The sequence below is a fragment of the Oryctolagus cuniculus genome, chromosome 3 (assembly GCF_964237555.1).
Source record: "Oryctolagus cuniculus chromosome 3, mOryCun1.1, whole genome shotgun sequence".
Lineage (NCBI taxonomy): Eukaryota > Metazoa > Chordata > Mammalia > Lagomorpha > Leporidae > Oryctolagus > Oryctolagus cuniculus.
Window position 1 is genome coordinate 8,040,960 of NC_091434.1, and position 17,151 is coordinate 8,058,110.

Here is a 17,151-nt window from a genome sequence, read left to right on the forward strand (position 1 = left end):
GCCATTCATGTGTAACTCTGAGAGCTACCTACTTTACTTATATATGATTGAAAACCATAAGACAACACAAATGCTTCAAACCCAGCTCTTTTTCATTCTCACATCCATATGCCAGAACACGAGGGATGGGGGAGTTGTCAGAATAACACCCTATCCCACTGCTTCTCCAAGACAAGCATCATGGTCAAAACTTTACTGTCAGTGGGGCTGGCACTGTGGTGTAGTGGGTTAAGCCACTACTTGACACTGGAATCCTGTATGGATGCTGGTTTGAGTCCCAGCTACTCCACTTCCAATCCAGCTTCCTGCTAATGTGCCTGGGAAAGCAGTGAAGATGTCCCAAGTGCTTGGACCCCTGCCACACACACGGGAGACCCAGAGGAAGCTCCTGTCTTTGGCCTGGCCCAGCTCTGGTTGTTGTGGCCATTTGGGGAGTGAACCAACAGAACATTCAGTCTCTCCTTTTTTCTCTGTAACTCTTTTAAGTGAGTAAATCTTAAAAAAAATTTTTTTTGCCATCAAAACTCATTAACCTGTAAATTCTGCATTTTACTGCTGTAAATTTTTTCTTTTTTTAGATGCAGAAAGACAGAACTCGGCTTGGGTGCCGGGCTGTTCACTCCCTAGATGGCTGCAACGGCTGGAGCTGCGCCGATCTGAAGCCAGGAGCCAGGAGCTTCTTCCGAGTCTTTCAAGTGGGTGCAGGGGCCCAGGGACTTGGGCCATCTTCCACTGCTTTCCCAGGCCATAGCAGAGAGCTGGATTGGAAGAGGAGCGGCCGGGACTAGAAGCAGTGCCCACATGGGATGCCGGCACTTCAGGCCAGGGTTTTAACCTGCTGCGCCACAGCACCAGCTGCATGTCCCTATACTTTCAATTATTTTTAAAAAACAAAAAATTAAAAAAAAAAAAAACAGTGGATAAGAACAAAGGGAAAAGGTACATTATCAGATCCTGTGACTAAATGAAATTAATCAATTTATATCTATTATCCGTAACAAGGTCAGAAGCAGGAAGCAATAGGTAAAGGTTATTAAAAGCTTCTGAGCTGTCTGAACAGACAATTTCCTTTGGTCACAAATGTTTCCTTCAGTAAGTGCTGGCCCCATCCTCTGTCCCGTTCCCAACACTGCAGAGAATTCTTCAGGTATTGAGCAAGATTTGATTTGTTCCTCATTATTTTCAAGCAATCTTTAAATTTAAGAAAAGCTTAATTTTTCCGCCAATATGAAAGTCACACATCCTCCACAAATCAAGGATTTAGCTCTTTGGATTGAGGCATTTGGGGGAGTAGGAATTAAATTTATTTAAAATGCAGGCTGGGGCGCCAGTGCTGTAGCGTAGCGGGTAAAGCTGCTGCCTGCAGTGCTGGCATCCCACATGGGTGCTGGTTCGAGTTCCGGCTGCTCCATTTCCTATCCAGCGCTCTGCTGTGGCCTGGGAAAGCAGTAGAGGATGGCCCAAGTGCTTGGGCCCCTGCACCCACATGGGAGACCAGGAAGAAGTGCCTGGCTCTGGATCCCTGTTGCGGCCATTTGGGGCGTGAACCAGTGGACGGAAGACCTTTCTCTCTGTCTCTCCCTCTCTGTAACTCTACCTCCCAGATAAATAAAATAAACAAATCTTAAAAAAATGCAGGCTGCAGAAAAAAATCTTGTCCATTGGGAGAGTTTAATATATTTATTTGAAAACCAGGTTCTGTGAAAGAGCACACTGAATAGCCACGTATCTTCTTCCAACCACAGACGTGGAGACCAGGTTCTCCGGGTCAGCGCAGCGGCAATGATACATGCATCGGGTAGCGGGTCTCAGCACAAGGTCGCTCAGAGGCACGTCCCCCAGGAGCCACGCTCTTCTTCAGGTGAGCAATGAGATCCTAGGAGAGGGAAGGGCGGCGGTGGAAGCTGCAGTCATTCTTTATTTCAAAAACAGTTTGTTACAACTGGCCACTAAAGTCTAAAACTAGCCCCAAACGCTGCCTCTACAGTCCGACTATGACAGTTTATGCCAAGACAAAGTGTAGTTTTCAAATGCTCATGGATTAATATTTTATTCTTTTTAAAAAAACAACAATCAAATTTTCAACTGTACACCTCTAAACCATTTCAGTTCACTGTCTGAAAGACACAATGGGAGGTTTTCACTAAGAGTTTGTGAAAGGCTGAAAACTCTAATGGAGACTGAGTGATCGCAAGGGCTTACAGGTGCTGGGTGGGCATCACTTAGGACACCATCAAAGCTGAAAGACAATTTGCAAAGGCAAGGTTAAATGGCACAGAAGTAAAAATAAGTCTCCTCTCTCTAAGGCCCAATCTTATGGTCTTCCTGAGGCATGAATATGCTTTCTTACTAATGGTTAAAGTTTTTGCCTCAACGTTTACTGAGATTTTTGTAAAGTTCTCATTGAAGGCTAACTAGTGTATAATACTCACTATGCCAGATTTGCAAGAATGTAAATAAACAACACTGGTTTTATTTTCTTTGAAAAATGTAATAAATTAATATTTGTTTGAAAATGTGTTTGTGCTAGAGCAGAATTAGGTAATCTTGGTAGTTCATGTGTCTTCAAATATGTGATACCCATTCAGCAGCAACAGAACTAAGATGATTACTTCATGCAATTCTATTATTCTGATCTTTTGCCTCTAAAGACCCCGCTCAACAGTGCTGAAAACACTGGCATAACAACCTTTTCCAACTGGACAAAGCTCTGTGCTGTAGTCAAACTGATTCCAAAGTCCCTATGAGCACCATGTCTTAAACACACTGGCGTGTCCCACAGTTCCATTCACGAATCATGTTAAGACTTGTAGTGCCAAGAGTATTGAAAAAGAAGAAGGGAGAGAGAAAAATCAAGAGAAGTCTACACCTGTGCTTCTCAAAAATGTGCAGTGTGGACCAGTGCCAGTCCAAAAACAACTGATCCACAACAAGGAGCTTTGCACTGCACTGTAATCCCTCTATCGCAAAGCCAACTATGCAGTTCAGCTGATTTCTTAAAAATAAATAAATAAATAAATGAATGAGAGGTAGAGAGACAAAGAAAGAGAGCTCTCTCTGGTTGGTTCACTTCCCAAATGTCTGCAACAGCTGGACCTGGGCTGAGGCCAAAGCTGGGAGTCTGGAACTCAGTCCAGGTCCCCCATCCTAGTGGCAGGAACCCAATCTCTGCTGCCTCCCAGGGTCTGCATGAGCAGGAGGCTGGAGCAAGGAGCCAGAGTAGGGTACGAAACCCAGGTACTCAACATCGGTGTGGGTGCCTTAACCAACAGGTCAAACACGTGACCTCTAGCGGACGCTGTGTGAGAACGTCTTCAACGAAAGCCCTGAGTAGACTCACGTTCTGGAGCAAGCTCTCCTTGCAGATTTGTGAAAACAGTTTGCACAATACCCACTCTGACAGCAATGGCAGCAGGGGTTCGAGTCACAGAAAAAAGATAAAGGAATCAACTGTGATGTAGGCAGAAACGGGGCAGGATTTAATACTGTTTAGATATGCGAGGGGAATTCAAAAAGTTCACGGAAGTGCACATTATCTTTTACTTCTATTTGTCCATGAACTGAATCCCCCTCACGTAAGGATTAGGCACCAAAGGAAGGGAGAAGATGAGACACTGTCCTCTCACAAAACACCTGCGGAGTCTGGAGGAAGAGGTTTCCTCTGAGCGACTGGCGCACACGCACCTCTGGTCCTTAGTCATCGATGTACTCGAACGGCTCTGGGGGTTCTGGCTCTTGCTCCTCCTCCTCAATCTTCGGGCCGTGTGCTGCCACAGGCTCCACCAGCTCTTCAGTGTCCTCACTGGTGTCCTTCAGAATGATGATGCCGCCGATGGAGAGCTGTGGACAGAGGGAAAGCAAAGGAGTGCAAGCTCCACTGACCCTTCAAGACTGCTCTGCACATCTGGGCGCACACCTAAGTGGGGCAGCTACTTGAGTCCTTGGAAGTCAAAAACCGAGGAAGAACTAGATACTGTGCTCTGTAAGGGGCACCTGCAAACTGACCAGCGGCTCTGGCGGAGCAGCAAGGAATGGTGCTCCACCTGGAAGACCATCCCACCTAAAAAGAACTTCATTCATTTCCATCTGTTTGCAAGGCAGAGTGACAGAAACAGAGAGAGAGGGAGAGAAGGAGAGAGGGAGAGAGGGAGAGAGAGAATACTACATCCACTGGTTTACTTCCCAAATGCCTACAACAGCTAGGAACTCCAAAGAGGACTCCTACATGGGTGACAGGGGCCCAAGAACTTGAACCATTATCTGAGGGCTCCCAGTACGCATCAGCACTAAGCGTAGTTGGAAGCAGAGCTGCCAGGACCCAAACTGCACTCCAACAGGGGGTGTGAGCATCCCGAGCAGTGGCTTAACATGCTGTGCCATGTCTGACTCACCATCCCAATTTTGTTGTTATTTGATTAGGGCCAGCGCTGTGGTGTAGCAGGTAAAGCTGCTGCCTGCAGTGCTGACATCCCATGTGGCTCTGCTTTGGCACAGCACCAGCCCCGACCATTCCAATTTAAGAATACACTTTCCCAGGCACAGACCTGATGGTAGCCTCAGTCTGACTGTGGGAAGAACATTTATTACATAAATATGGTTAGTCTAATGCCTTCCTACTCAAAAACTGGACCTGGACCAGTAGCATAATTATCACCTGGGAGCTATTTAAAAATGCAGAAAATGGGGTGGGCATTTGGCTCAGCTGCTGAGTGACTGCTTGGGACACCTGCTTCCCATATTGGAGTGGCTGGTTCGAGTCCCCACTTCTCCATTTCTGACCCAATTTTCTGCTAATGCACACTCTGGGAGGTGATGGTTCAAGTACTTGGGTCCCTGCCACCCACGTGGGGGACAAACTTAAGAGTTTCTGGCCCCAGACTGGGGCCTGGGTCTTCCCTGGTTGTTATGGGCAATTGGCGGGTGTATCAGAGGCTGGAAGATCTCTCACTGTTTCCTTTCTTTCAAATAGAATGAAAATAAATAAAAAATAAATATTTGTGAGATGATCACCAATAGGACACAAGAGAATCTGCAAATAAAAAGCCAATTTTTTTCCCTACAGCAATTCCAGAACAATGGAGAGAATAACTTAAATGCCACAGTGTTTTCATGTTACTCTATAAATCCTTGTGAGGCAAGCCAATGAAAAAATAGATGGGAAACAAAAGGCAAGCCGACTATAGCAACAATTCCATTAAGCTCTCTCTCGAACATACTAGCAGAGGTAAATTCAAACACGGCAACCATTCACCCATATCTGGAGTGCTAACCTTATTCTATTTGCTTGCCTGTGTCAAAGGAAACGGAAAGTGGCTCTCTGTAATTGAATCAGTCAACAGAGGCAGGGCACATCTGGAAAAAGTGTATTCCTACCAAAGCCCATTACTGGGAAGGAAAGCAGCACAGCCCATTAGTCAGATGACTCACCGACGTGTGAGCGTCTCTGCAGCTCAACCTCATCTGATTTTGCTTCCTCAGAACCCTGCCCTGCCAGCTCTAACACTGGTGTGTCTTCATGAATTTCTGAGCTATTTCCCTTCTCCCACCATGCACATACCCACACACAGTCACCCTAATTTTCTCCCTTAAAAAGTCCATGTTTCTCTAAGAAGATGTATTTTATCACTGGATTCTACTTTACAACGAACACTCACCCCAAGAACAATCAAAGCAGATGGCTACTGTACTCATCTTAAGGCCGGTTAAGTTTCCTTGAACCTCCTAACGGACCAAACAGAGATGGTTCTTCTACCTAACAGAAAAGGCCTCTGTTCACAAGAGGGCTTCCTATGTTTGAAACGTGGTTGTAGGTTAAGCTACTACAATGTGCTTATCTAAAATCAAAGAATCCAGCTCAAATTCTACAATGTAACCAACATAGGGAAAGAGCTGTTTACAGTTCTACACAGTTTAGGCTTGTTAATAGCTTATGTGTTGGTGACAAAGTAGAAAGTACTGCAGGGGCTGGCATCCATATCAGAGCACCAGACTGAGGCCTGGCTGTTCTGCTTCCAATCCAGCTCTCTGCTGGTGCACCTGAGGGCAGCGGATGATGGACAAAGTTCTTGGGTTCCTGCTACCCATGTGGGACACCAGGACAGAGTTCCTGGCTCCTGGCTTCAGACTGGCCTGGCCCTAGTTGCTGCAGCCAAGAAACATTCTGCTTGGAATAAACTGTCACACGGATCCTTTTCTGCTTTTAAAATCCAGGGTATTTCTTACAGCCATGTAATTATAATGACGACAATCACTGAGTCTTACTCTCAGTACTTGTATACCCAAGTCATTAATCTGTGCCTTATCTCAGAGTTAGGAATGATAACCTCTGCTTTACAGTGGAGAAAACTGAGGCAGAGAGAGGTTCAGTACCTGGCCTAAGGTCACAGAGCTGTGAGTGGCAGAATCAAAATTCCAAGTGGTTAAGTCTGGCTCTATAGTCTGTTTGTTCCTTGTGCTATATTAGGAACTTTTACAGTGTAAATCTGTGGTACAAGAAGGGAGTTTATAGGGTTACACACAGGAAAGAAAAGCTCCCTCAAATCTACATGAAAAAGACAATGTTCTCTAATTTGCTAAGAAATTTAGTACTAGCAAGTCTGTCCCGAGTTTTTGGAGATTCCTCATTCTGTCAGTATCTCACTGGCCTACAGCCTCATTTCCCATTAGCGAAGAGCCGCTGGTAACTTACTGGTTTGAAAGGCTGGTATCTACAGGTCTCTGGCATGGTGAGGACCTTAAGCTGCGCGGGCATAACTCGGGCTGGGTTATCTAGTAACTGAAAGTTTGGCTCAGGTTCTTTTTTCTTCTCTTTTTCTTCTTTTTTTTCTGCTTCATCCTAGAAAATTAAAAAGCAAAGAAAGAAAACAAAAGTTCAGTAAAGGAACATTTCTGTTCCTACTGAGCAACTACCATGTGCAAAAGGAAAGACACAACACAAGTACAACTCAGAGGAGGGACGGAGTCACTCTGCTTGGGGCTGAGAATGGTATTTGACTTTTAAGGGATGAGAAAGGTTTTCTACAAGCAGAGGCTAGAAAAAGAGATCCTGTTTACACGCCTTTGCCTAAAAAGGGCCTTTCTTTCTCCCACCACAATCTTACTGTCTGCTGAAAATCTGACTCCACCCCTCAAAACTCATTTTAGTTGCTGTTTTCTCCAGGACCTCATTATTCTTCCCACAAAGGGATATAATTTCTAGTTTCTTCCAAGTAAAACGATATGAATCCATATACTGGGAATAGGATAATTATTTGAAGGAAGCCAACTACAAGGTATAATAATCGTCAATTAAAGAAGAATTTGGAGCATGACAGAGACAGATACATCAACCCATAAAATCTCCAAGTTATATGTACCACTTCCATTTTCTCCTCCTCCTTTTTTTCTTTTTCTTTTTCCTTCTTTTTAGCCTTGGCAGTAATAGATAACACAGCAGTGGAAACCTACAGGAAGAACAGGGTAAGCTGTTATAATCTCATACCAATACACAAATGTGCAAACCTAAAGAAAACTCAGTCCTGTAATACTACTCAGTGTCCTGGAAATACGGATTATAAAGAACAGAAGAATCCTATCATAAATGGAGAAAGCAAGCAGGGCATTATTTACATAATTTACTAAAATAGTTACCAGGAGAATCTGTAGCTCCTGGAGGCCTGTGTCTATAGGAACTCTAATATTTTTTGATCTGTAGCCTAACCCTGGATAGAAATTTGCTATTACGTACTTTTTAAAAATTAAAAAAATTTATTATTTATTTGAGAGGCAGAATGACAGGGAAACAAAGAGTGCTCCCATCCACTGCTTCACTCACAAACTGCCAGTAACAAACAAGGCCAAAACCATAAGCCAGGAATTTAATCACAGTCTCTCATGTGGTGGCAGGGATCCAAGTATTTAAGCCATTGCTGCTGGCTCCAAAAGTCTGCATTAACAGGTAGCTGGCTGAGGGGCCTGCGCCGCGGCTCACTTGGTTAATCCTCCACCTGAGGCGCTGGCATCCCACATTGATGCCAGATTCTAGTCCTGGTTGCTCCTCCTCCAGTCCAGCTCTCTGATGTGGCCCGGGAGTGCAGTGGAGGATGGCCCAAGTGCTTGGGCCCTGCACCCACATGGGAGACCAGAAGGAAGTACCTGGCTCCTGCCTTCGGATCGGCGTAGCGCGCCAGCTGTGTGCAGACTTTTGGAGCCACTGGGGGGGGTGGTGGTGGTGGTGGTGAACCAATGGAAGGAAGACCTTTCTCCCTGTCTCTCTCTCTCTCATTGTCTGTAGCTCTACCTCTCAAATTAAAAAAAAACAAAAAACAAAAAACAAAAAAAACGACTGAACATCAGTCCCAGGTACTCCAGTGCGGGACACAGGTGTCTTAACCACCAGGTCGAATGCCCACTGGAAACACCAACACTTCCTCTAGTGCGCTCACTGTACGGATGTTCTTACTGGGCTAGAGTCCCTGCAGGGCAGATACACAGAGGCTGGTGCTTGGCCTAGCGTTAACTCTGCAGTGGGTCTCACCGAAACGAAAGGTAAAACAGAAACTTCGAAAAACCAGGCAATACTAGTATAAAAGCTGACCCTGCTCTGAAACCAAAAAGAAAGTCCAAAGCATAGTGGATGAAATAAGAATGTGCATTAAATTTGGTCAATTGTTTCCATCAATTTTGGTAAAACTGCCAATATGAAACATTATCTTTCTTCTATGGAAGATGTCATGAAGGGTAATTTCACTGAGTAAAGGTTCACGGGCAAGTGCAGCTCTCTAACGTGTTATTCTTGGATTCCGTTCATATCGATGAGTTCCTCGGACACTGTTAGTAGAAGTATGCACTGGTTATGTCTGTTTTGAAAGGCAAATCAGTACCTATGAAGTAATGGGCATTACTTTTAAAATAGTAACATTCTATTTATTTAATATTTAACATTTAATTAATTTTAATTTACTTATTATTTAATATTAATATTAATATTAATAATAATAATAATTTTAAAAGATTTATTTATTTGAATGTCAGAGTTAGAGAGAAGGAGAGGCAGAGAGATAAAGCTCTTCCATCCGTGGTTCACTAACCAGAGGGCTGCAACAGCCAGGGCTGGGCCAGGCCAAAGCCAGGAGCCAGGAACTCCATCTGAGTCTCCTATTTGCATGCAGGGACCTAAGCATTTGGGTCATTTTCTGCTGCTTTCCTAGGAGCATTAGCAGGCAGCTGCACTGGAGTGGAGCAGCCAGGACTCAAACTGGTGCCCATATGGGATTGCCAGCATTGTAGGTGATGGCTTAATCCATTGTGCCACAACACTGGCCCCTGTGCACTTCTTTTGATCAAACAATTTCACACCTAAGGTGCTAACCTACAGATAGATTTGCACAAGACATTCATTCTAGTAGTAGTGACAAATCAGAAGTAACCTTTCAAATGTACATCAAATAAAGAACTAGTAAAACAAATAACAGCATATAAATATATTTTTCTGCATAAAAAAAACCTTCGGAGTGATTCATATCCTATGAGTTTTGGGACATGGGACTTGGGTGACCAGGACAGGAAAAGGGGTTTTACTTTTATTTTTATTTTTTTGACAGGCAGAGTAGACAGGGAGAGAGAGAGACAGAGAGAAAGGTCTTCCTTTGCCATTGGGTCACCCTCCAATGGCCGCTGCGCCCAGCGTGCTGCGGCCGACGCACCGCGCTGAACCGAAGGCAGGAGCCAGGTGCTTCTCCTGGTCTCCCACGGGGTACACGGCCCAAGGACCTGGGCCATCCTCCACTGCACTCCCGGGCCACAGCAGAGAGCTGGCCTGGAAGAGGGACAACCGGGACAGAATCCGGCACCCCGACCGGGACTAGAACCTGGTGTGCCGGCGCCGCCAGGCGGAGGATTAGCCTGTTGAGCCGTGGCGCCGGCCAGGGTTTTACTTTATATTCTTGTTATATTTGTATTCTGGTAATGTTAGATTTCATCAGAAGTGTTACTTTATTTAAAACCAAATCCAAGTAAAATGTACACTAGCTCCTATATGTAAGTATGAATACTGCTCAGGAAGAAAGAACCCACCTTTTCCTTTTCTTTTTCTTTTGGTACTTCCAGAGGAGCAGGATATGCAAATGTGGACGGTTTACAGTTGGATTTATACTGAACTTTCGGCATCTGAAGAAATAAAATAAATTTTCTCCCTTCATTAAAATAATCAATATGAAAATTCAATACTCTATCTCTCAACAAGCATACAAATTCAAAGAGACACCAGAAGTTTCAACACAGGCTAAATGTTCAATTACAGAGTGACTCAATGTTGTGACTCCCTTCTAAAAAGCATTCCCTTCTATTTTATTAGTTTTTGGGTGCTTTACAGAACTATCTGCAATTCTCTATATTTTCCTGAAATTCTGTGCCTTTGAACAGGGCTTCCTTTATCTTTTTTTTTTTTTTAAAGATTTATTTATTTGAAAGGCATAGTTACAAAGACAGACAAGGAGAGAGAGAGCTTTCATTCACTGGTTTACTTCCCTAAATGGCCACCAGGGTCAGGGCTGGGCCAGGTTGGAGCCAGGAGCTTGCAGTAGGTGCAGGGGTCCAAGGACTTGGGCCATCTTCCACTGCTTTCCCAGGCCATTAGCAGGTAGCTGGATCGGAAGTGAAGCAGCTAGAAATTGAGCAGGTGCCCATATGGGATGCTGGCATTACAGGCAGCAGCTTAACCTGTTATGCCACAATGAAGGCTCCTCTTCCCACACCCCGCAAGATTTATTTATTTTGAAAGTCAGAGTTACAGAGAGCGAGGGAGGGACGGAGAGATTTTCTCCATCCATTGGTTTATTTCCCAGATGGCTACAATGGCCAGCGCTAGGCCAAGTGGAAGCCAGGAGCTTCATCTGGGTCTCCCACATGGGTAGCAGGGGCCCAAACACTTGGACTATCTTCTACCGCTTTTCTCAGACCACTAGCAGGGAGCAGCCAGGACATGAACCAGCCCCCACATGCATCATAGGTGGCAGCATAACTGGCTGTGTATTAACTGACAACCCATCCTGCTCTACTGGGTTAAGTCCTACTCGTGATACGAGCATCACACCAATTGTGACTTCCTTTGTGAAATGTTAACTGATTATTTTTTCTGCATACTAAACGTCCACATCCCTTCCTGTCCCACATTAACAACTTGGACAAATCTGTATACAGTTTTTACATCATCTAATTGTGTCTTACAAGAGTCTAACATGAGCCCAATGGAAAGTCAGTTTCACATTACTCCTCAACCAGTTTTAAAGTTCACTGGTCTGAGTTTCTCTGTTTACCCAATTTGCCTTGATGGAGGATGGTAGCAGACATTGCTTACTAGGATAAGGAACCTTATCTTCTCTCTTCCACTTCCATTGAAAAGAATGAAAACAGAGGTCATAAAATTATTTGGCAGAGGATAAAAATCTCTGAAGGTTATACAGGATATCTAATTATGACATTAAAGGCTAGGGATTGGAAAACCAAGACTGTTCTCAGAAATAAAACTAATCATATCTACACAAGTGAGCAGTTCTTTTTTTTTTTTTTATTTTTATTTATTTTTTTTTGACAGGCAGAGTGGACAGTGAGAGACAGAGACAGAGAGAAAGGTCTTCCTTTGCCGTTGGTTCACCCTCCAATGGCCGCCGTGGCCGGCGCGCTGCGGCCGGCGCACCATGCTGATCCGATGGCAGGAGCCAGGAGCCAGGTGCTTTTCCTGGTCTCCCATGGGGTGCAGGGCCCAAGCACCTGGGCCATCCTCCACTGCACTCCCTGGCCACAGCAGAGGGCTGGCCTGGAAGAGGGGCAACCAGGACAGAATCCGGCGCCCCAACCGGGACTAGAACCCGGTGTGCCGGCGCCGCTAGGCGGAGGATTAGCCTAGTGAGCCGCGGCGCCGGCCTACAAGTGAGCAGTTCTAATACTGAAATACATAAATGGCTGTCCAGCTATACTGAAAACATCACTACAATGAAATACTCAGTCTTTATCAGCCAATTTTTAGCCTAAACTTTTTTTTTTTTTTTTTTTTTTTTTACAGGCAGAGTGGACAGTGAGAGAGAGAGACAGAGAGAAAGGTCTTCCTTTTGCCGTTGGTTCACCCTCCAATGGCCGCCGCGGCCAGTGTGCTACGGCCGGCGCACCACACTGATCCGAAGCCAGGAGCCAGGTGCTTCTCCTGGTCTCCCATGGGGTGCGGGGCCCAAGGACCTGGGCCATCCTCCACTGCACTCCCGGGCCATAGCAGAGAGCTGGCCTGGAAGAGGGGCAACCGGGACAGAATCCGGCGCCCCGACCGGGACTAGAACCCAGTGTGCTGGCACCACAAGGTGGAGGATTAGCCTCTTGAGCCGCGGCGCTGGCCTAGCCTAAACATATTCCACTCTGAAAATTTAATAGAACATTTTAACAACAGTGATGACCAGATGTAAGAGTTATTTAGAGGTTAAGCCTTTTGACCTTTAAAGAACAAGATGACGAATCATCAGTCCACAGGACTGAGAAAGACTTAAACCCCATTAAAGAAAGAAAGAAAAAAAAAAACAAAAAAAAACCAAAACAATTAACAATGTGAGGACAGGGTGAGCAACCCCTTACGTCTGACCGAAATGACTGGCTTCATTCCATCAGGCTCTGGCTCCTCACTGCTATCTTATTTTCTGCCACGACAAGGGGTATTCAATCCCCCCATGGTAATAATCCCTCTGACACCCGTCACTTCAGTAACCCCTAACTCTGAAACGTGTCCCTGTCTCAGACTCCATTCCTTATTATTAAGATTTAGAGGAGGTCCTCATTCTGCCTTGCCTAGATTACTGTAGTAGGACTCTAACAAGCATCCACTGATTGCAAACTGATCTAAAATGCAAATCTCATGTCATTTATATCTTGAAATCCTGTAAGAGTTTCCACAGCCTCCAGTGTTAAACACAATTCATCTTCATATCTTTGTACAAGCTCCCTTTTGCAACATTCCTTCTCACTGACTTGCCCAAGTTATACAGCTCGTAACGAGATTTGATTGTCAAAACTTCCATTGACACACACTACGCAAGGTGATGATGCAACTGGAAGAGAAAACATGCTATTGATGAGACACTAATTCATCTTTGATATTTCAAAGAAATTGTTGTGAGTGAGTGGTGAATACGAACAAGACAGACCAGAAAGCTGAGGTCTTACAAACGTACCTTTAAGTCCTTATTAAGGCCGATGACACAGGTAGGGGTATAAGCCAATGACAGGAAGTGTGAAAGAGGAAACCAGAACCAGAACTGTGTAAAAACAAGGACGCCAACCACAGAAGGCATATGAGTGTGCCCAGTCCTGGACTGTAAGGAGATTGTCACATTGTGACCACCTGTAGGAGAACAGAGAAACCATAAATAGCAACCCAGCAGGACAATAATAAAGATTTCTAGGGGCCAACATTGTGATGCAGCAGGTTAAGTTACTACTTGCAACGCTGGCCTCCCACATGAGCACTGACCAGTCTGAGTTCCAGCTCACCATTTCCAATCCAATTCCCTGCTCCTGGGAGAGTGGAGCTTGGGCCCAGGCCACCCACGACAGAGATACAAACGGAGTTCCTGGCTCCTGGCTCTGGCTTAGCCCAGGCTCAGCCCTTGTGACTATTTGGGGAGTAACTAAGTGATGAAAGATTCTCTCTGTCATCAAGCAAATAAATAATCTTTTTTTTTTTTTAATTTTAAAGATTTGTTTTATTTGAAAGGCAGAGTTAGGGAGAGACAGGGAGGGGCTTCTATCTGCTGGTTCACTTCCCAAATGGCTGCAACAGCTGGGGCTGGGTCAGGCTGAAGCTGGGAGCCAGGAGCTCCTTCTGGGTCTCCCATGTAGAGCGAGAGGCCCAAGCACCTGGACCATCCTCTGCTCTTTCCCAGTGCATTACCAGGGAGCTGAATCAGAAGTGGAGCAGCCAGGACTCAAACTGGCACCCATATGAGATGCCAGCACTGCAGGCAGTAGATTAACCTGTCTTGCCACAGCACTGGCCCCAATAAATAAATCTTAAACACAAAGATTTTTAGGGATTATACTAGGGAAGCACCTGGTGATCATTTGAAGGTCACAGTTCCCACAGTCTAACATGGAGCTCTTCGAATTAGTCAGTGAACTGTTTAGGGTCTCTAAACTGTAGGCCACAAGAGGATCCAAGCTGTGATGCTAAATTAACTTGTATTACATATCCCCTAAAGGCAGAGTGACAGAGAGGGAGAGATACAGGGAGAGAGATCTTCTATCTGCTAGTTAACTCCCTAAATGGCTGCAACTGTTAGGTCTGGGTCAGGCTAAGCCAGGAGGCAGGAACTTCATCCTGGTCTCCCATGTGGGTAGCAGGAGCACAAGTACTTGGGCCATCTTCTGCTGCCTTTCCAGGCACTTTATCAACAAACTGGATCCGAAATGGAGCAGCTGGGACTTGAACTGGCATTCCAATATAGGATACCAACGTTGCAAGCACTGGGTTAACCTACTGTGCCACAATGTTGGCTCCTGTATTGGCTTTTAATGTGTTAATAAAAAGTAAAAGTATAATACATATCATATCTGCAAGCAATCAGCAAAGAGGCAGGGGATAAATTTGCTTAATTTTACTTTCTGCTTTAATCATAATGTCTGAATGCAGAAAGACACATATTTATAACATTCTCACACATTCATTAAAATTCTATAATAGCAAATATTTTCTGACTCTTATTTAAGATAAAATTATTAGAATTATGAGAAATGTCCACTAATAACTGTGTCCAACTACAGAAAAATCCAGGAAGCACCATTACCCTGTGAATTGTTGAGTAACTTAAACTGGCAGGAGGCAGCTCTGACATTAACTAGCCATGACTCCTGACAATTCACTTTACATCCAAGAGTTTTTTTTTCCATTGGCAAATGAGGGTTTGAACCTGAGCAGAAGGTGCTAAAAAGGATTTTTTTTTTTTAAAGATGTATTTATTTGAAAGCAAAGCTAGAGAGAGGGAAAAATCTTCTATCCACTGGTTCACTCCTTAGATAGCCACAATGGCCAGAGCTGGGCTGATCTGAAGTCAGGAGCGAAGAGCTTCTTCTGGGTCTCCTTCGAGGGTACATCTTATGCTGCTTTCCCAGGTGCATTAACAGGGAGCTGAATCCAAAGTAGAGCAGACGGGACTCGAACCAGAGCACATATGGGATGCCAGTGTCACTGAATCCAAAGTAGAGCAGACGGGACTCGAACCAGAGCACATATGGGATGCCAGTGTCACCGATGGCAGTTTAACCTGCTCTGTAACAGTGCCAGCCCCAAGGACATTGCTCTATCGTTTGAAGCAGACCATACTGTAAATTCAGACAGTGTAGTGTGTTATCCTCTGCCTCTAGGGTCAGGTTTATTAAAAATAGGTGGAAAGCAATTAGAACAAGCCTGTTAGTAAAGTGCTCAGTGAGCTGGGGTTGATTTTTTCAATTTTCTTAGTATTTTGAGACTACACATAGTTACTTCTGTTTATGTCTTAAATAAATCATCTTTTTTTTTTTTTTTTTTTTATGTGAAAGGAAGAGGCAGAGATAGAAAGAAGTCTTCCATCTGCTGGTTCACTTCCCGAATGGCTGCAATGGCCAGAGCTGGGCTGATCTGAAGCCAGGAACCAGGTGCTTCTTCTGGGTCTTCCACAAGGGTGCAGTGGCCCAAGGCGTTGGGCCATCTTTTTTTTTTTTTTTAAGATATATTTTATTTATTTGAAAGAGTTACAGAGGTAGAAACAGAGAGAGAGGTCTTCCATCCGCTGGTTCACTGCCTAGATGACCGCAAGGGCCAGAGCTGAGCCGATCTGAAGCCAGGAGCCAGAAGCATCTTCCAGGTCTCCCATGAGGGTGCAGGGGCCCAAGGACTTGGGCCATCTTCCACTGTTTTCCAAGGCCACAGCAGAGAGCTGGATCAGAAGAGGAGCAGCTGGGACTAGAAGCGGTGCCCACATGGGATGCTGGCAGTTCAGGCCAGGGCCCTAACCTGCTGTAGCACAGTGCTGGCCCCTTGGGCCATCTTCTATTGCTTTCCCAGGCCATAGCAGAGAGCTGGATCAGAAGTAGAGCAGCTGGGACTTAACTGGTGCCATATGGGATGTCAGCACTGCAGGTGGTGGCTTTACCCACTATGCCACAGTGATGCCTGCCCATCCCCCCAAGATGTGTTTATTTATTTGAAAGTCAGAGTTACACAGAGAGAGGGAGAGAGACAGATTTGATCCACTGGTTCACTCCCCAGATGGTTGTAAGGGCTAGGCTGAAGCCAGGAAACAAAAGCTTCTTCCAGGTCTCCTACGTGGGTAGCAAGGGCTTAAGCACTTGGGTTACCTTCCACTACTGTTCCCAGTCAATTAACAAGGAGCTGGATCAGAAGTGGCACAACCATATGGGATGCCAACATTGTGGGATGCAACTTTACACCCTATGTCACAATGTGAACCCTTATATTTTTTTAAAGATTGATTTATTTATTTGAAAGGCACAGTTAACGGGAGGGAGGAGGGACTGTAGATAGCTTCCATCCACTGGTTCACTCCCCAAATGGCTGCAACAGCTGGGGTGGGTCAGACTGAAGCCAGAGCCTGGAATTGCATGTGGTTCTCTCAGGTGGATGATAGGGTTGTCTTCTGCTGCTTTCCCAGGCATGTTAGCAGGGAACTAGCTTGAAGTGGAGCAGCCAGGACTTGAACTGGTACTCATATGGGATGCTGATGTCCCAGGAGATAGCTTAACCTGCTGTGCCACAACACCAGCCCCTATAATTCTTTTCTTTAATATACATTGTGAACTTTTTGAAGATATTGAATATGCATAGATTTCATTTTTTTTTAATACCAAAAAACTCTTTTAATTTCATTACTCCATGAATTTTCTGAAGCCCCCCTATATGGCTGGTCCTGCAAAGCCTAACAGTCTGCACTTTTTTTTTTTTTTTTGACAGGCAGAGTGGACAGAGAGACAGAGAGAAAGGTCTTCCTTTTCCGTTAGTTCACCCCGCAATGGCCGCTGCAGCTGGCGCGCTGCGCTGATCCAAAGGCAGGAGCCAGGTGCTTTTTCCTGGTCTCCCATGCGGGTGCAGGGCCCAAGCACCTGGGCCATCCTCCACTGCACTCCTGGGCCACAGCAGAG

General features: G+C 45.1%; 1 protein-coding gene across 2 annotated transcripts in view; it reads right to left on the reverse strand.

Moving 5' to 3' along the window:
- Nucleotides 1-1,652: 1,652 nt before the first annotated feature.
- The window catches only part of PSMD1 (proteasome 26S subunit, non-ATPase 1), a 100,720-nt gene continuing 85,221 nt past the window's right edge, over nucleotides 1,653-17,151 (reverse strand). For both annotated transcript variants that reach the window (XM_070070077.1, XM_070070078.1), the window contains exons 20-25: nucleotides 13,191-13,360; nucleotides 10,054-10,146; nucleotides 7,356-7,442; nucleotides 6,689-6,835; nucleotides 3,685-3,840; nucleotides 1,653-1,876 (exon numbers count right to left, since the gene is read on the reverse strand). In XM_070070077.1, the coding sequence (XP_069926178.1) occupies nucleotides 3,694-3,840; nucleotides 6,689-6,835; nucleotides 7,356-7,442; nucleotides 10,054-10,146; nucleotides 13,191-13,360 (644 nt within the window). In that variant the 3' untranslated portion in view covers nucleotides 1,653-1,876; nucleotides 3,685-3,693. The remainder of the gene's footprint in view (nucleotides 1,877-3,684; nucleotides 3,841-6,688; nucleotides 6,836-7,355; nucleotides 7,443-10,053; nucleotides 10,147-13,190; nucleotides 13,361-17,151) is intronic.